Source organism: Bactrocera dorsalis, unplaced genomic scaffold, assembly GCF_023373825.1.
Source record: "Bactrocera dorsalis isolate Fly_Bdor unplaced genomic scaffold, ASM2337382v1 BdCtg012, whole genome shotgun sequence".
In the NCBI taxonomy this organism is placed as follows: domain Eukaryota; kingdom Metazoa; phylum Arthropoda; class Insecta; order Diptera; family Tephritidae; genus Bactrocera; species Bactrocera dorsalis.
The window spans coordinates 134,892-154,424 of NW_026038063.1; the positions used below are offsets into that span (position 1 = coordinate 134,892).

General features: G+C 31.2%; 6 protein-coding genes across 8 annotated transcripts; 4 read left to right on the top strand and 2 right to left on the bottom strand.

The window, feature by feature from the left end:
- The first annotated feature begins 73 nt into the window (after positions 1-73).
- LOC105228125 (ras-related protein Rap-2c) lies at positions 74-2,893 on the top strand. The gene is made up of 4 exons (XM_011207794.2): positions 74-568; positions 2,192-2,329; positions 2,397-2,514; positions 2,582-2,893. Exons 1-4 carry the CDS (start codon positions 434-436, stop codon positions 2,737-2,739), a joined length of 549 nt encoding a protein of 182 aa, XP_011206096.1. The 5' UTR covers positions 74-433; the 3' UTR covers positions 2,740-2,893.
- Positions 2,894-4,768: 1,875 nt separating this feature from the next.
- LOC105228218 (acylcarnitine hydrolase) lies at positions 4,769-6,460 on the top strand (the record flags this gene model as incomplete). The annotated part of the gene is made up of 2 exons (XM_029551034.2): positions 4,769-5,561; positions 6,456-6,460. Coding segments are annotated over 2 exons (798 nt in total), but the record flags the coding sequence as incomplete, so codon positions are not given.
- A 261-nt stretch (positions 6,461-6,721) lies between these two features.
- Positions 6,722-8,421, top strand: LOC105228126 (hypothetical protein). The gene has a single exon (XM_011207795.4). The coding sequence runs from the start codon at positions 7,351-7,353 to the stop codon at positions 8,356-8,358; it is 1,008 nt and encodes a 335-aa protein (XP_011206097.1). The 5' UTR covers positions 6,722-7,350; the 3' UTR covers positions 8,359-8,421.
- Positions 8,422-8,432: 11 nt separating this feature from the next.
- Positions 8,433-11,459, bottom strand: LOC105228127 (transcriptional coactivator yorkie). The gene is made up of 7 exons (XM_011207796.4): positions 10,399-11,459; positions 9,660-9,742; positions 9,464-9,610; positions 9,284-9,390; positions 9,058-9,226; positions 8,822-8,886; positions 8,433-8,757 (listed from the first exon to the last, which is right to left on the bottom strand). Exons 1-7 carry the CDS (start codon positions 11,130-11,132, stop codon positions 8,656-8,658), a joined length of 1,407 nt encoding a protein of 468 aa, XP_011206098.1. The 5' UTR covers positions 11,133-11,459; the 3' UTR covers positions 8,433-8,655.
- A 972-nt stretch (positions 11,460-12,431) lies between these two features.
- On the top strand, positions 12,432-13,574 carry LOC105228128 (beta-1,3-galactosyltransferase brn). The gene has a single exon (XM_011207798.4). It carries the CDS (start codon positions 12,472-12,474, stop codon positions 13,447-13,449), a length of 978 nt encoding a protein of 325 aa, XP_011206100.1. The 5' UTR covers positions 12,432-12,471; the 3' UTR covers positions 13,450-13,574.
- A 316-nt stretch (positions 13,575-13,890) lies between these two features.
- LOC105228129 (glycerol-3-phosphate acyltransferase 4) lies at positions 13,891-19,144 on the bottom strand. Of its 3 annotated transcripts, XM_011207801.3 has the most exons (7): positions 18,861-19,144; positions 18,417-18,650; positions 17,865-18,107; positions 16,812-17,048; positions 16,378-16,611; positions 14,686-14,942; positions 13,891-14,602 (listed from the first exon to the last, which is right to left on the bottom strand). In XM_011207801.3, the coding sequence occupies exons 1-7, from the start codon at positions 18,996-18,998 to the stop codon at positions 14,305-14,307; spliced, it is 1,641 nt and encodes a 546-aa protein (XP_011206103.1). In that variant the 5' UTR covers positions 18,999-19,144; the 3' UTR covers positions 13,891-14,304. The 3 variants fall into 3 exon arrangements, with proteins under 3 accessions (XP_011206103.1, XP_011206101.1, XP_011206102.1); XM_011207799.3 differs by lacking the exon at positions 16,378-16,611 and having other exon boundaries at positions 18,861-19,143; XM_011207800.3 differs by lacking the exon at positions 16,812-17,048 and having other exon boundaries at positions 18,861-19,142.
- Between the last annotated feature and the right edge of the window lie 389 nt (positions 19,145-19,533).

Sequence of the window (19,533 nt, forward strand, 5' to 3'; positions counted from 1 at the left end):
TTGTTGAACGCACTTATGTCGCCCTGTTATGTTTTATAACTGTAAATATTCCGCATAGGGAACAATCACAACGCATTTATTGACGCTAATTGTATATATGTGGTGAAACATATTGCATTTTGCATTTGTAATTTTAATCAAGTGAAGTAATTTAGACGATTTGTAAATAAACTAATTATTACATATACAAGTTCAAGTTAAAACACAATTTGCAAGTTTAAAATTTGCCATGTAATGAAGTTGAGTGTATTTAGTTATTTTCGATATTCCTCGTGCTAGCGTTTGGTATACAATAGTCAAGTACCTACTTTGTTTAAAACTGACAAGAAAGATTTAATTAGTTTTCGATAATAGCAGTGCAATAAACTTTATTATCGGTCAAATTGGCTGGCCAGTCTCATTTGAGACTCACGGAATATAAGATTTTAAAATAATGCGAGAATTTAAAGTGGTTGTGTTGGGTTCGGGCGGTGTCGGCAAGTCTGCCCTTACTGTCCAATTCGTTTCCGGGTGCTTTATTGAAAAGTACGATCCCACCATTGAAGACTTCTACCGAAAAGAAATAGAGGTAAGTGCATAAGTTGCAGATTTAACATAATATGTATATGCTTCTAATTTCTTTAGTAAAATACGCGAAGTGTTTCATTAAATTACTAATAAAAAAAGTCGGTTCCTTTTGTTATGCATTTTTATTATATTACTTGATATAAATATTATTCCTATCTAATGGGGGAAAAAATTATTAACAGTGAATGATAATGCTTAAAAAGCGACTCTAATATGAATACAAATAATAATTTAGATTTATAATTCTAATAGGTAAATGTATTTAACTCTAAAGCCTTTGTCTCCTCTCTAATTTGTTTAAAAAGTCTTTTAAATTATAAAATTACCATATATCACAGATAATCAACTAGTACATATAAAATTTTATTTTTATTACTTTTGTTTAATTTCTCACAAATAGTTAAAAAAAAATTCGATATTTGCACGACTTTTTTTTTTTAATTTTACACCCAGAATGGATAATAAATTGCTTTAAAATTGTTTTACTTATGATATTTGTATATTTTATTAATATTTTTTTATCTCTCATTTAATATTAATTACAAAATTCTACTGTAATTAATGATAGTAATTATAGTCAATCTTTATCTTACAAATTAGTGTTTTAAGCCAAAAAGATAATAATAACAAGTGAATACTCTCTGAAATACCTAGTTTTTTTTCAAACAAAACGAGTTCCCCTAATGAACATTAAATTATCGTATTACAGTGAATCGAAATATAGGCAGTTGTAGCTATTGTTAGTGTAACGGTAACACGGATAATTAAATCAGATATTGTCATCGAAGTATAATTGGAGACCCACGAAACCTGATATTTCGACTTGGCTGAACTATCGAGTAGGGATATAAATATTAATGTCAGACCAGGACTCATTACATGCAGGGTACATGTTTGGTTACCGCGTTGTGTATCATAAAAGAAGAATACCACTTCCAAGATTTGAAAACTCAGCTTAATTATCTAAATAGTCCTTAAGAGTATTTTTAACTATCGTGTTTTTCCAATAGGGATGATATGATGGCCATTTTTAAATTTAATGATCTGTAATTCTTTTTCATTGTATTTGGTAATGTTTACAATTTTATCATGCAACATTATACGTAAGAACAAAGTTTACACATTCTTCTTTACGCCAGTTTACACATTATTCAATTCAAGAAAATCATCTCCGATGAGACTCACTTCCATCTGAGTTCATAAACAAACCACTTAAATTGATAGTTTGTTGTGGTTTTTGGTCTGGTAGAATCATCGATCCGTACTGGTTTCGAAATGAAGTTGGTGACAACGTTATTGTCAATGGAGAGCGGTTGGTTATCAATGAAAACCAACTTTTTCTGGACGCAATTGGAGGAACTTTATCCTGACAACATCTGGCCCAGCAAGACGAGCAAGACGGAGAAAAGTTTGTGGATTCAATGACTTCAAAAAATTGTGACATTGAATTGCCACCAAGACTTACACCATTAGACCACTTCTTTTGGAGTTTTTTGAAGTCATTAGTCTTTGAATCTGCCATTTATTACTCTTATTGGAAAACCCTGTATAATAAAATACGCATAAAACTTTATTTTTGAAATCATTTAATAAACTTATAAATTTCAATTTTAAAATAATTCAGGTTGACAATTCACCGTGCGTATTGGAAATATTGGATACCGCTGGTACAGAACAGTTTGCATCAATGAGGGATTTATATATAAAAAATGGACATGGATTTATTGTAATGTATTCGTTGACAAACCATCAAACTTTTCAGGTAATTTGGATTATCGAAATAATTTTATGGAAAGTCTTCAAACTAAAAAAAAATGCCATCATTTCAGGATATATCAAGCATGAAAAATGTCATAACAAGAGTTAAGGGAAGTCAGCCGGCCCCAATTTTACTAGTCGCAAATAAAATTGATTTAGATTGTCAAAGAGAAGTTTCTACTGAGGAAGGTATGGAATTGAGATATAATTATATACCTACTAATTTATTTATGTACTATTACATATTTATTATTAGGAAACGCCCTCGCTCGACAATGGGACTGTCCGTTTATTGAAGCATCAGCAAAAGATAGAATAAACGTAAATGAAGTGTTTGCAACTATAGTACGTGAAATGAATATGACACAGGAAAAACGCCAGAAAAAAAGTTACTGTTGTTGTACACTTTTATAGAAATATTAAAAAACGTATTAATATAAAATTAGCTCAAAAGTGTACGAGTAATTGTATTATTTTACTTTAATATATTTTGCTCTTAACTTACACTGATTTTCCAAGGCCATGCAAATATACGTATATGAAGGTTATTTGTATAACATTAACGAAAGACTGGAAATTCTTTAAAATAATATAAACCACTTAAATATCAACAGTGACTACCAGAGTCATGATTAGAAGAGTTTAAAAAGTGTATGCGAGAAGTAGAAATCTAAATTTGATAAGTGAATAATAAAATTTGAAAATTAAGGGAAATAATTCAATTATGACTATACTTTCTTAAATAAACCCCAAATATTTGTATATATTTATGTATATAAAGCTCATTATATTGGAAAACTGTAATGAAAGACAAAAAGATTTTGTCTCGAATATAACAAGATCACCTCGTTGAATATATTTATTAATCAGCGCACAATCATCGGCACCGTGTCATTCACATCTCACGACAACAAGAGTAGAGTAAAGGCATCCACCATAACACTTGAATTTTACTTGTAGAGAAAGTCACATCTGTGAAATGGACGAAGTGTAAAAACTGGGGTGCATTCGAATGCACTTCCCCCTTGCCGGGTTCTGTGAACTCCGACTCAACTTTATAGCTCCTGTCCAGCTAGACTTTTCGGTTTAGTAAGATTTATCAACACATAAAAAAATTGATGACGCATATTCCCCCTTGATGTGTGAGATGAATCATCCCTAAATCCCGCAATCGCAAAGTGGATTGAAATTCAATGTATTGCTATGTATTTAGATACGTATCACAAAACCATAACAGCTTAGGATAACCTTTGCCGCCCCCACAAAAGTCGGGTCTACGTAACCGGTCCGAATTTTCATCTTGGCGTACGATTCACTACATCATATTACATATGTATGTATATGTACAAATTTTTCATTTTCTGCTAAAAGACATAGCCAAGTAATAACCGAAATTCAAATTTATCATATTATTTTATATAATTACTCACCGATTCAAACAGGACTAGGTAATCGACATAACAACCTTTGAGCGGATGAAATCTGTTTTATATATTTTTCTTCTGAATTTCAGGTGGCGGTATGTATGTTGATTCCACTAAATGTGTAATTTACCTACATATTAAAATCTTTCTTGAAATATATATGTATATATACATATACAATTTTACATACATATATATTTCAAGAAAGATTTTAATATGTAGGTAAATTACATATGTATATATCAATATTATACTATACTTTTAGAATGTAGATGTGCGTATGTATGCACATACATATATATGTATATACATAATTATTATATTGCAGTGCCCGCAGATATCCAAAACATTTCTTCTTATAGGTAACTAGGAATAATATCATGGCAACAAGCTCTGCAAGTAAAATAATTTAATTTTCCATGACAACAGCGTAAAATTAATTTATGGGAATTTATGTACATGCTTTACAGGTAGCAAAGAATTTGCAAGTGATTAATTTAAGAAAGTGTTTACGATGTTACAGTTCAAAATTAAAAAATCCTTTACGTTTTACGTTAAAGTATTCGTTACTTTAGGTGTATATTTTTTGCATTTTCTAAGTCATATTAATTGCTTAGAAGCTCCGCAAATAACTCTTCCTGGCCAGGGCATAATTGTTGGTACTTATTTAAAAATGTTTCGGGCACAAAATATTAAAGCATATTTAGGAATAAGATATGCACGCGCTTTACGTTTTTCACCGCCGGAATTAGATATGTCTGAATGGCAAGGAGTTCTGAACGCAACAAGATTTGCTCCGTTTTGCTGGCAAAATCCTTCCAATGTAAAAAACACAATATTGCATAACCTTCTTAGAAATAAAGTCGCTGGAGACCATGATATTACCTATGACGAAGATTGTCTGAATTTAAATATTTTTGTTCCAGATGGTAAGAGTTTGTCTTAGCTACATCCCTACATATATTTATGTACATAATATTACACCAAATGTATATACATATATTTTTAATTGAAACATATTTCAAGGATCACCCGGTGTTAAAGGATATGCTGTAATATTTTGGATACATCCTGGAGATTTTTCACATGGATCACCGATAGACATTGAACCTTTCCAGATCGTGTTTAAGCAAAAAATAATAGTTGTGACGTTTTCATACCGCTTAAATATTTTTGGTTTTTTATCAACGGCGGATGGTGAAGCCCAAGGTAACTTCGGATTAATGGATCAGTCTGCTGCGCTTTTTTGGGTGAAAAAAAATATCAATCATTTTGGCGGAAATGAAAATAAAATTACAATAATGGGACACTCCGCCGGTGCGATTAGTGTCGGATTGCACTTAATATCTGAAGAATGGTCAAAAGGTGGTTATTCAGGGGCAATTATGATGTCTGGAAATCCAATAACTGACAAAGTCGTGCGCGATCCGAAAGATTATACCGAATCCTTGGACTCAATATCAACACTATTTGGCTGTAATAGAAGACCAACGTCAATGCTTTTAACGTGTTTGAGAAAAGTTGATGCAAAAACACTGATTACAAATCTTCCAGAAGTGGAATGGGGGCCTGTAATCGATTATGGCCTTAGTAATACATCAGCGCACTTCATTAAAGACTATCCTCGAAAAATATTCAAAGAAGGAAACTTTCAAAATGTTCCCATTTTAATTGGCGCAACTAATATGGAGGACATTTTTAATTTGGTTGATGATATAACAAATCCCAAGTTAAATGGTGATGACTTTCTTCATGTTGTTGATGAAATATCTAAACATGACCTTAAAGCTAATACTGAAAGTGATGAAAACTGTACAAATTCTCAAATAATAATCGATGCAGTAACGTATATGTATCCAACACAAGGGGAAAGAATTAACATTCTTAAACAACTTACAAATTTCCATACGGACCGTATGTATATTGCACCATTATTTTTTATGGCAGATGTATTAGGCAAAGGAAATAAGGTGTTCGCGTATTTATTTAGTGTTCGTCCTCAAACTCAATTTATCGACCTGCCTGAATGGGTGGGTGTACCTAAATTTTTTGATCAGATATTTGTGTGGGGCGTTCCCTATATGAACAATACCAGCATTCTGAAAAAGTGGAATTCGAGCGACAAAAAAATAGCAGATGTCGTGATGACAATGTGGGCGAACTTCGCAAAATATGCGGACCCTATTATTTCGAATGTATATGTCAAATGGAATTCCATTAAAGGTGAAAACAATACTGTTTTAATAATAAATCAGAATTTTACTTCGGAACAAGTAAATAATATGCTTACCGTGAGGTTTTGGAACAATTATTATCCGAGTTTAGTGAAGTTTGCCGCTAATTGCTGTGAAGTTGCAAATACCGCAATTTCAATTTTTGTTAACAATAGACATTCAGTAACTTTTTCATTCAATTTCGGCATTATTTCCGGACTTATAGTTGTTAATATTTTTCTAATGAAATATGTAGGATGTGTACATGTTATCTGCTAGAATTGTATAATACAAAAAATAGTAAATAATTATTTATGTATATGCCATCGTAATAATTAATTTATCATAGCAAATTAAATATAACATATGTATTTACAAATAGAGCAATTCAATAACATATCACAATAAAAATATTTTTTATGTGAATAGGAATATGTACCAGAATATTTTTATATTAAAAACAAATATTTACATTCACTCTACCTCTCTTAAGATTAAGCTTACACAAATTAAAAACCTTATTATTATAAATTAATAAATATTTTATTTTATTCATATTGCTTATAATAGCGCTCGATGAAAAAAATATCAGTGTACATACATACTTATATCAAGAATTTGATCTCCCGAAGAGTCCATAAGTCCGAGTTTTGCCAGAGAACATTAGAATCTTTAATGTTCTCTGATTTAATGGAATTAAACGATCATATACATATGTATGTATGTATTATATCATCGACCCAAAGAAATACCCGGAATATGGACGAAGAAATTGTACCAAGTTTATCGCCTTAATGCTTATTCACACACGTAGACTTTTGCTGCCGCAACTAATAGTTTAAAGCGAGGTGGTGGTGGAAAAGAAACGAGAGCATCGCGATATTCCGCATCAAGCTTTGTATTTGTTCGTAACAATTCACTGCTACATACGCAGTTTGGCCAGAGAATGTAAAGTATGTGAGAGAACTGTAAACAATGTTAATATTTCGCAGCGTGAATTCTGTGGTTGTGAGGTGAATTCCGTACTTCAATTCTATAAAATGTTCGACATCGAACCTGCACCTTCTCTATGGCTTTAAGTTCTCTGGTTCTACATGGTTGCAATGGCAGTAAGTTTGAAATTTTACATGAAATATACATAAAACATTTCTGTCAACGAATAGATTGAACAAGGCCCAATATCTTCAAAATGTAATCAAGAAAGTCTTAAAAAATACATAAAAAAGGTGGGCAACACCAAGAAGTAAATTTGCAAAGCTGACACTTCGTTCCATTTCCAAAATTATTTGTTTGCATGCAAAGTCGATTATGTGGTTATCGGTAACGAGATATTTTGTAGTGTGCTTTGTATACATAAATATATTATTCTCAATTTAATTTCACTTAACATGGACTTCATAGATGATTTTATTGAGGAATATAGGAAAAACCCATGTCTTTGGAAGGCTGACTGTACAAATTTTAAGAATCGTACCAAGCGACAAGAGGCATATTTGAAATTAATAGAAGTAGCAGCAAAGCATGGAGAGCACTACAACATTGAACGAACGAAGCAAAAAATTAATAACTTGAGATGCGCGTTCCGACAACAATTGAAGAAAATCGTAGAATCTAAGAATAAAGGAGAGAAAGATGAACCCTACTGTCCAAAACGCAGATATTTTGAATCTTTAATGTTTTTAAAAGATGAGGAAAATTTGGACAGAAAATCAAAGCGTTGTGGAGTTATAGGACCGTCAAATGGTGAAGAAATCGAGTCGAGCACAATGGAGCAAGATTGCATAGTTGAAGGGATAATTGAATCGCATGCAGTTATAAATAAATTGACTCAAAATATGTGTCCTTCAGATAGCACAGAAGCGGATCAGACTACAAAGCAATTAACGCAAAATGAAATTTTAGAGGAACAGACAATAGAAGAGAGTTTTACAGAATACAGTGACGATGTATACAATAAAATAAATGATTTAATGCCTCCGGAAAGAGGTTTGAAAGATCAAAAATCTTATGAAAATGAAAAAGAGACGTGTTTCCTGCCAGTATCAAATAACTCCCGAAAAAGATCTTCATCTACTTCTTCGCAATTATCAAAGGAAATTGAAGCCCCCAGTAAAAGAATGTATAAATTGGAAGCATCTTCAATAGACTTGGAAAAAATTTTGTCGCTTGCTTGTAAAAGTCATAATAGTAATATAGATGACCATTTCGCGAATTTTGGAAAGATCATTGCACACAAACTTCGGACTATGGATAATTCTCAAGCTATTTATGCAGAAAAAATTATCACAGATGTTTTATTTCACGGGCAAATGAAAATGTTAACTGTATCAAGCATAAAACAATTTTTGAATGTTAATTTCCCAGATTTGTGCGAAACTGCACGATGTAATAAATAAACTAGTTAAGTGTTTGGTCTTGAGAGAGCAAATAAAATACCAATTATTTATTGTATATATAAATCGGGGTCTGATAATTTTACAGCTCATTTAATTTTCTTTTTATTAAAAATGAAATGTACAATACACTTACTTCATTTCAAGTTTTGTTATAAAGATATATTTATTTTCCAACTATTCTTAAAATTTAACATCAGTTGATTACCGCTGAAATTATGTGGATAAAACTTGTATAATCCAAAAGGACGAAACGTTCGATACTTTGTTATAAATATATATTTCAGGCTCTTCTAAATTTTAATTTATCTTATACCAGTCCAAAGTATCAGGCTTCGTTGCAGATGCATTCAACATGCTGTGAACATCACTGAACATTTCATTGCAAATATTATCTTCAAGCTAAAATCAATAAATAAAAATTCAGCTTACTGAATTATAAATGCCGCTTTATATTATATGTCACCTGTAGTGAAGATACAAGATTATCCGGGCAATCTATGCCACTTAAGGCATTTAGGCTACCTGATTCTAAAAACAAAAAAAAAAAAAAAACATTGACCATTACAAATAAAGCACTAAATAAATATAGATTAATTTTTAAAATGGAGAGAAATCTGAAATTTCGTTAATGAAATGTTCCAAATTTTCAACGTTACAAAATCTCGACATAACAAATTTATATACAACTTTAATAATTACCACTTATACAATCCATACTGTCATCAATATTCGGCATTAAATCCGCTGTGGTAGAAAACGTATTTGAGGACAAACTCAAACCGCTATCACTTGATTCTTGCCGAGCATGATTGTCACCGGATAAAAATGGGTCCATTTGAAGACTGCCATTTTGTCTAGTCAAAGAACTCTATTAAAAAAAAAAAGATAATTAAAAATATTTAGTTTAATTCTACATGGATTTAACCTGCTCAGAACTTGGTTTAAAATAATCCTGCTCCTTTTCGATATGTTGAATGTTCAGCCAAGATGGACCAGGCTTTTGCGATTTCACCGGTTTTTGCAAAAAATCGGCTGCAAAATAAATTGTTTTAATTAGTTTTTCGCTGATTACACATATTTATCGTTTGTAATTTCTAAAACGTACGTATTCGGGGATCATTCCAAGATGTTGTTCGATTTACGTGGTTAATAAAATAAACATCTCCAGATTCCGTGTAAGCTTGTTCCCATCCCTCTGGTAGAGGACCCAAGTTATCGGCCAAATTAACAGATTCTTTGCCCTTTAAATTTACTAAAAAAAAAATTATTCTTTGTTGGAGATAAAATTTGATGGAACTAACCATTATGAGAAAGACCGTCTTGAAATATCTGCTGTTTCAACTGAATTCTCGGATCTTCCCATTGCGTTGATTTTGTAGTATGGCTATAATTATGAAAAATTATAAGTAGCCCTTTTTATTCATGATCAAAACAATGCAATTTTATGAGTCTCATTTCTGTTTACCAATTACTAATAAATTCTTAATTTACGCATATAAATTTACTTATACTATAAATGCTTTTAAGTTTTAAACTATATACAGTATGCATATATGTATGTAATTTCGGAACCCTAATTTGTAAATTGGTGATGGTTCTACAATTCTGCTAGCAGTAAGAACTCAAGTCCTTTCCAAACAGAAAAAACACAATATTGACTGTTTTTTAAGGGGATAAGGTTACAAAGTATATAAATAAATTAAATTTTTAAACAAAATTTTTTCGCTAATAATAAAAAATTAAAACTTAAGACAGTGAACAAACACGCACAATGCCAAATACGACTAAATGTCTTAACTTATTGTGTTAATTACGAGTATTTTCAAAAATATAACAAGGTAAAACCCTTCTCAGAAGTAACCAAATAAATATTTTTGATAAAATAGTTATTTGATTTACCAATTTATCTAAGTAGTATTTGAGAGATTTAGGTATTGCTACATTTTAAAATCATATAAGAATAAAATTAGGTAAATTTATATCCAAATGGCAATATCACAGAAATGTAGATATAAATTATTTTAAATTTATTACACTTACTTTAAATAATAAATTTGACCATCATTAGTCTTAGCTTGTTCCCATCCCGGAGGCAAGGGTCCTAGTTCGTTTTGTAATTGTATAGTACTCACAACATCATAAGACCTTTGTTTCATATGAAATGTCTGAATATTTGGGGCATCCTTAGGCACTGCCTGCTCTCCTTGCTCCATGCGGACTGCTGCACCAGCATTAACGCTAGGAGGAAATGGGACGGCTCCTGTAGTAAAAACAGGCCCTATTCCATCTTGAATGCATGCATTCGTTTCCATTACATTTCCTATATGTACATTATATGTTTGTTGAAGCGAAGCTGGGCTACTATGCGCACGCGAATGTGAAATTGAGAGCCTATTCGCTGTAACTTGGGGTTGCGTTATTGTCGCAGGAACTGCGGCAACAGAGCTCGTTGATATATTCCCTTGGCTAACATTCGGTTGTGAGCCAGTGTCATAAGCAGAATCAGCACTATTTGCTCGTGAATGTGCAACGGAAGGCGATCGAGATGCAGTTGCAGGTGGTTTAAAGAAGGACTCAGGGAGTTGACGCATTCGGAAAGGCACTTGAAGTGGACATTTTGACTCTGTCGGATTTAATACGCTATCAAATAATGCTTGTAAATTATTATCGGAATCTTGATCTATACGAACAACTAAGTTATTCGACTCTTTAGATGTAGATTTTTCCTTTGCATTGCCTTTATTAAGACTGCCCACTGTTTTGCTTAAAGACATTTTTAATGCAAACAACAAAAAAAAATATCCACTGGTAATTTATCAAGCAACACAATTCTGTGTTGTGCATGTACCAATTGAGAATCTTAAAATGGCGGTTGTATGGTTTATTCCAACCTTAGCTTGCAGCCATCGTATACAACCAAACGTAATTATTCGGCTTCTAGATAAATTATCTTTCTTCAACTTTTACAATATTCAACTTGAAAATACACTGGAGTACACTTTTCTTCCTATTTTTTAACTACTTATTGAACTTTTAGCAAAAAAAATTGACAAACTATTAAGAGTATAGCATATTATATCGTATAGAGTTACCAACATTCTTTTTTTCAGATTACCTACGATCTTGACTTCCTGTTGCTGAAACTTAAAGTAATGTTCTCAATTCAATGAGCACTGTCCCATTATGTCTTTAATTTTAAGTTCCTGAATTGAGTATTTTGAGGTATCTCCGAACTAACATCAAACTGTTTTCCTTTTAGTCCCACAATTAATATAAATGAAACTACTAATTTTTATTGCTCTTTGCTCGTCATTGCTCTCCCTCCAAATAGAAGATGAGATATGCTTCCTCACAGGATATATGTAAACTTTTTTTTTAATCTACGAAAAAATATCCATACACGCACATTTGTTTTTCCGATCGGTATGGAATCTTTTCGCTATACACGTCAACAGTTCCGTTTTATCATGTACACGACGTACTCATGTGCACACCGATCATAAGAAATCGAAAATTTTCGTCAACATAGATTCATATGGACCAAGCCCATACATGATCGAAAGCCCATTTGTATCGTGTATGGTCACTTTTCTGCTAAATACACATAATATAAATTTAATTTATTCTCAAATAGTTATCAAAAATAAAATTACATCTTCTTTCAAATAGCTTTTAAAAACTTAATTAAATTACGTAACATAAATTAACTTTTTTTTTGAAAATGTAAAGCTGTTTTATTTTTTTGATTTGACTAAAAGAAGCAGTTCTCCATCACACACAACACGAAACATTAAAACGCTTTTCAGCGTTAGAGAATGAACACAGGGTCCATACATGGTTAGATCGCCGGAATAACAGTCCTTAGGCAAATAAAATACGGATCAATTCTGGTATCATATAATCAGCTGTTGTGGGAAACGTTGTTCGACTTACATTTCAAGTTGATGCAGAAAAGTCGGGACAATCAAAATACTCAAAGCGTATACAGTGTGTAATCAAACTGCATGGCTTGAAGAATTTATCAGCTACAGATAAGTATTTAAAGAATTCATCGACTTTAAAAATTTTGTATGTTATTATTACATCCCTATCTATGGTGCAAGTTTTTTGACAATGGCATGGTCTTTTAGTAAATATGCCAAAAATTTTGCTGTTATTGGGATAACTATTTGTATATTGGATTACATTGGGATTTTCAAACATTATCACGAGTTGGAATATGAGCGATATTTTGATTACCCAACTGGTCTACCCAGTGATTATAATTATACATATATCCATAATCCTTCAGAAAAATGCAGAATACCACCCAAATTATTGATAATTGTAAAGTCTGCTGCTGAAAATGTTTATCGTCGTAATATTATTCGTCGCACTTGGGGTTATGAACATCGTTTCTCTGATGTGGAAATAAGATGCGTGTTTTTACTTGGAGTTAGTAAAAATGAAAAAACGAATATTATTTCAAAAAATGAGTCTTCAAAATTTAATGATATTATTCAGATTGATTTCATTGATGCTTATTTTAACAATACCATAAAAACATATTCGGGTATGAAATGGGCTCTTAGCTATTGCAATAGTGAGTTTTTCTTCTTTGTGGATGATGACTACTATGTGTCAACAAAAAATTTGTTAAAATACGTTTCCAATCCTGGCTTGTATCCGAAAGCTGTTCCGAACAGTCATAACACAGAGAATGAGAAAAATGAATTATTTTCTGGCTTTGTAATGCAAACCCCTCCCCATAGACATAGATTCAGTAAGTGGTATGTATCTCTAAAAGAATATCCGTTTGATTTGTGGCCTCCCTATGTAACTGCAGGTGCGTTTGTCTTAAATCGAAATACTCTATTTAAGTTGTTTAGTGCTGGTAGCCATTTGAAAAAATTTAGGTTTGATGATATTTTCTTAGGTATAGCAGCACTAAAAGCTAATTTAACTCTTAAACACTGTGAAATGTTTTATTTCAATAAGCCAAAATACGATGGACCTGCAAGCTTCCAATACATTGTTGCATCACATGGATTTGAAAATAGCAAGGAATTGGAAAACACTTGGAATGAATGTCGATCAGCTGGTTTTGCATGACCTATATGCAAACCTTAAATATAAATATGTTGCAATAGTGTTTTTTATCTGTATATAATAAAATAGTTATTTTTTATATAATTTTCGAGATTTGCAAATAAAAATAATAATTACCACACAATGGCTTTTATACATATCTTTTTCATTATATGGAGTATTACTTAAGGAATTTGAACAATTAGTTCAGGCAAATTAAAAAATATAATTTATAAATAAGTGTATTTAAATATCGAAAAAAATATTTAATAGAAAAATTCGAATATTTACATGGAATTTTATAGTATACCGCCAAAATATCCAAATTTTCGAATAAAATAAATAGAGTAAATGAAAACCATAGAACAAAAGTAAAAGTGTATTTCATACCATAAATCTGTTTCTGCCTGTTAATTCTCCTTGATTACTATCCTACTTTATAGATTTTAAATAACGAAACAAATATTCAAAATGTTTATAAATGTTATATTTTTTAAATGCTCATCTTCATTGTGGTTATTGCATTTCAAATTAATAATTTATTACTTTAATATTAATATAACACAAACTTTGGGCGAATGTTTATTTTTTTAGTGCTATATCTTTTTTTAATTCTCTTTTAATATATTTATACTTAGTTGCGCTATGACAATATTTCTTATAAATGTTTTCCTTTGTCGGTAAATTAACGTTCCCGGTATTTAAACATATTTACAATCATCACTAATCCGACACCACTTTACTTTTGATACATAACTATATGTATAACAATATAAAATTAAAAATGAAAGCGTATTATATCTAATACCAGCGAATGTATTTTTATGCAAATTAACATTATATTAAAAGTGGGATAAATAAACAAAACGTTTGAAATCGTTAATCACCTTTCAAACGTTTGGCAAATTCTACTTGCTGCAATTCTCTCCATTCCTTCTTTGGTTTCATTCTTTTTAATTGCCCATCCCAAACTAAATCTACTAGTCCGCCTTGTTTAGCAATAACGCTTTTGACACGATTTGCAAAATCTATAGCCGACTCGCCTTCTTGTCTATACATAGGTGGCAAGTACCAAACATCACAAACGATTGCCCAAGATGTCATCATCATATATAAATATTGCATCATCGAGTATTTTGAGCTATTCCAAAAGGCATCTCCAAAACGTGGATCGTATCTGCAAGTGGTAATTAATATAAAATATTTTTAAATATGTGACATTCGAAAACTAGGTTAAATTAATATCAATTTAAAACTTACTTAATTGCTACAGGATAAATAACTCCCCCCACTTCGAAACTTCCTTTCTTGAACTGCATAACTGATGTGTTATTAATACAAGTGCCCTCTGGGAATATCAAAATAGGAGGATTATTTGGGTTTGATACATGTTGTTTTAGACGTTCAGCCACTGCATGACGATCCCTGGCTTCTCCCCTTTCAAACCAAATATGAGGCGATGCCCTTGCTAATGCTCGTTGCAGCAAACCCAAAAATCCACCATGTCGTTGGCCAATCTTGAAAAAACGTAATAATTTAATAATTTTGAGTTTTTAAAAAGTTAGAACAAGACATAGGGAACAGGTAGTAGAACAAAAAACACAACTCAAATGAATTTGTATCTTCAACAAAATGAATCAGCTGTTCTGTGCTACTAAAAACATTGGGAAATGAAAGTTGAAAGACTTTAATTTAGCAAAGATAAAGCATAAAAATAATCAAATCACTCAGCGACATATGTATGTAGATATAGTATACATATATTATATATTTCTTATATAATTATACTATGACAATTTGTTGCACAATGTTGCTTTATAAATGCCAATATTTAAATATAAAGAAATATTTACAAAAAAAAAATAAATAATTTACAATGTAATAAAACATTTGGTGAAAACAAGAAGTCATAAAATAATTCTAGATAAAAGTTGCATTTAAGTATATATGTACATATATGTATATCAGCGATTCTTAGAGCGGCTACTTTTAGAAACTACATATCGTCACCTGAAATGCAAAATAACGTAACATTTTCAGAAATTTACAGTTGCATGAATGAAACACGAAATAAAATGGAACAAGAGTGAAAAAAAATGTTAATATTGGTTTATGACTGAGCGCAGAACCTGAAAATGTTGGACATATGTAATATTATGTATGTAATTTGAAGGAGGATGGGGTCATGTGTAGAAGTTCACGCAAGTGAGGAAAGTTCTCTGATCGCCATTCACTTGGGAGTGGCCAGAAACGATTCTTTTACATATGGCTCAAGCAGCTCACGACTTCCGGTCTTTGGCCAAGTATCCTCTGGGTAGCCTAAGAACATCCGTTTTAAGGCGAGCTAAAGTGAGAAGGCGAAACATCCCCTACATAGGGTTTTGCGCTACGTTTGGGACCCGCCACGTAAAAAAAAACACCCAATGAAAACTTTGGCTATAATCGCGTAAGCGGTGTCTACGCCAATTAAGAAGAATTTGAAGTAGTAATCAATAAGACACTCAATTTTGAATTTTTTGATGATACGTTATTTTGCATCTCAGGTGACGATATGTATATAATTTATGAATTTCGATTTTATTTTTCGGTAACAAAGATAACTAATGAGGTGAAGTTACAAATGCATAGTACAGACTTGTTAAAAACAGAACAGGAAAAAATGTTTGAACGGCAACCAACTGTCAAATACTTTTATGCACATTATATATATACGTATAGTTTTCATTTATAAATTTTGTTAGGTAAAGAACTTTTTTATGAATAATAATTTTATCGCTATTTTTGTGAGAAACATCTGCAATTTGCCGTCAAATAAATAATATAGTATAGTATGTTTAAGTATAATTACATACAAAGGTATATATGTATGTATGTTATAAGAATTCAGCCTATTTAACATCCCATGTTGGGTCTTAACCTTGAAGATTAATAAGAAATTTATTGAACACTTACCAGAGAATAGGTTTTATCACACATAAGTACTAACACATCAATTGGGCTGGTATGATTTGCCACACAAATCCCATTTGTGGGTCGGTTTTCCACATTATGATAGTAAATAACGGCTGAAATTGCGCTGGACAGTACCGAAAAGCAATGACCAAGCACTTGATCTACCATTCGTCGTTTATATTCACCATCTTTAATATATCCCACTATCGCCGTACAAACAGTCAACCAAACTACCTAATGAATTGCACAGAACACAAAAGCCATTTACATTAAAACGTACACAAGCAATTGACGGAACAATTTGACATAATGTTAAATATATATGAATAATAAGAAATTGTGAACACCTGAATTATGACAAATATACAACAAATTGTTGATGATTGTCTACTCTTAAAACATATAAACCAGCTGGAATAAATGAGTTTTCTCACCAAAGAGAAAGTACAGTCAGTTGAAAGAATAGCGACGTCCAAAGGAGATGTGTGGTTCGCTACACAAAAACCAGAACCTTTAGGTTTGTATTCTGTATTGTGGAATGTAATTACTGCTGATAAAGATCTAGTCATTATGCGGAAAGTAATTTTAAAAGATAAATCTGCACAAGGATGTCGAAGAAATTCGAAGGGGATCATCGCAACTAGACTGTTAGCAACAACTGCAACATACACCTAAAGATATAGTATATTTTAAGTTAGAGTTAATATAAAAACTATATATACTATTCATAATAACCACTGCTATAACATCGACAATTTTATCAGAGTTTTTTCAGTGATTTTATTTTGCCGCTGTTGCATGAAGCATTCAAGAAATAGTTTTGGGAATTCCTGAGGTGTCAGTCCGTTATGATATTGTATTCATTGTTCATTATATTAAAAACTATAATTAATTGTATTCCATATGTCCATCTTTTATTTAGTCAGGGTATCGATACCGTTGTTTAATGTCAGTGAATGAACCCTACAAATTCTATAAAACAATATAGTAATAACTTTAATCTATACCCATAATTTCAAATGACTTAAAGAATAAACATGATGTAATCGAATACATATGGATCAAAAGTCAATTAACTAATAGCAGTGTTGAACATTTTCGCATATGCGTATATCAAAGTATTTGAAGGGTTTTAGCATAAAAAGCAATTGGTAATAGAAAGGTGATAGGAAGAGATAAAATAAACTATTTCAAAAAATTAAAAGTAAACATATGAAAATTTTGTGTAAAAACTAAGTATCGAATTTCGAGGTTTGTCTAAGCAAACTTGGAAGTTTTTTAACAAGATATCTTTATGATAAAAAAAAAATTAAATCATATTTCATTAGGATAAAATGTAAAGGAAATATAGTTGCGTTGATATTTTAAGATATTCTTCATGGTCAAAAATTTGAAAATCTATAATTTCAATCGATGTTTTACATAATATAATAACTTTGCGTTAGTACAATATCAGTAATCAGTTTTAAAATGATTCAAAAACTTACACCAACAAAGCAAACAAAAACTCGTAGAGGCATCAAAATGAAGTAACGAACAGCGAAACCTGTCATCCATATTAATGTTATCTTCCACGATATAAACTCATAGTGGCGATTTGTACGTGTTAACAGATTCCAGCTTTTTAATTCCTCAGCTTCAAAACGGGAAGTTACTTCATCTTCGATTATTGATTCAACTCCTGCTTTGATGTAATCTAGGCATTTCTCCAAGTTAAATCGCATTTCTTCCTAGAAATATTAAGATTTTTTAAAATTATATATTACCAAAAGCTTAATCATCACAACTCCTTGGAATGTACATGCTTACGTAGATAAAAAATATAATGAATTGGGTTATTAACATTAAGTTTGAAGACAATAGACATGGATTAATGATGTTGAATTAAAATATCAAAATGAATTTTATTAATAATGATGATTTACAATTCATTGGACATAATAATTTTTTATATGGTTGATTTTAATTATACGAATTTACATACTTATAGGATGTCTTAATAGTTTTCATTTAATATTTAATTTATTTGAAGCACTTACATCTTTTTGAGAGTTTTCAATATCAGAAGCCGCGGGCTCATTCGATGTAGGAAGAAGGACGCTGTCTCTACTAATCAGTGTATTGCCATTTGTAGTGGGTATGGTTCTTCCTGTTTTTTTGCAAAATGTTAAGTTAATCTCATCAAGCTTTCTGTCCTGTGAGTTATTAAAAATCGTGTCACCAACTAGTTTTTGACGCTCTTTTGCTGCAGACTCAATGCTTAGACGGCCAAACTATAATTTACACATATTAAACCAAATATAATAAAATTACTCAAGGCAAAATCCATCCGAATTATATTGTGGCATAAAATTTATCTTGAGTCGTATATGTTAAAAGTCCACTATTTTTTCTTAACAAAGTTATCAGTAAAAACGGTATATTGTACCTTGATCTATTCTTATCGTAATTGCTAGTAAATATCTAAACAATTCACAACTTACCTCAAATATCTTTAACAAAAGTTTTACGTATGCTCTGCGTACACCGACGGATTTATTCACAGCAGACAAAATGATCATAAACGAAATAAATACAATAAAAGGAATGCAGAAAAAGTCCAAAAGCGCTGCCCAAAACATTTTCCCCCCTTTATTATAATAACAAGAAATAACTCTTGTTAAATACTATCCAATCAAGATTCAACTTCAACTAAAATCTCGAGAAATTATTTCTGTCGAACAGTAAACATCTTGCCAATATCAGTCTTTAAAAAATAGACTAGTGCTGCCGGCCTGACACAATTATTAGTAACCAATATGAATATAATTGCTGGTATGATATTCATAGTTTCATTGAATGAAATGTGAGAAAGTGGCTATAATAAAAATCACCTTTACTCTCTAGCTTTCATAAAAATTAGAGGAATTTATTTTATGTTATTGTAGTAGCATGAATTTTTTATATTTTCATATCAATATATTTTATAACTTTGTGGATACATTAATTTAATTTATTCCCATTTTCTGATGTACGATTTGGCAGCTAAGATTAAATCAGATATAAACTAAAATTTTATCTACTATCATCGGCCGAATTTCCTAATCGTCAGAAACGATTTCACAGTACTTTCCCTGAAAGAAACCGGATATTCCATTAGAATAATCGAATACTATT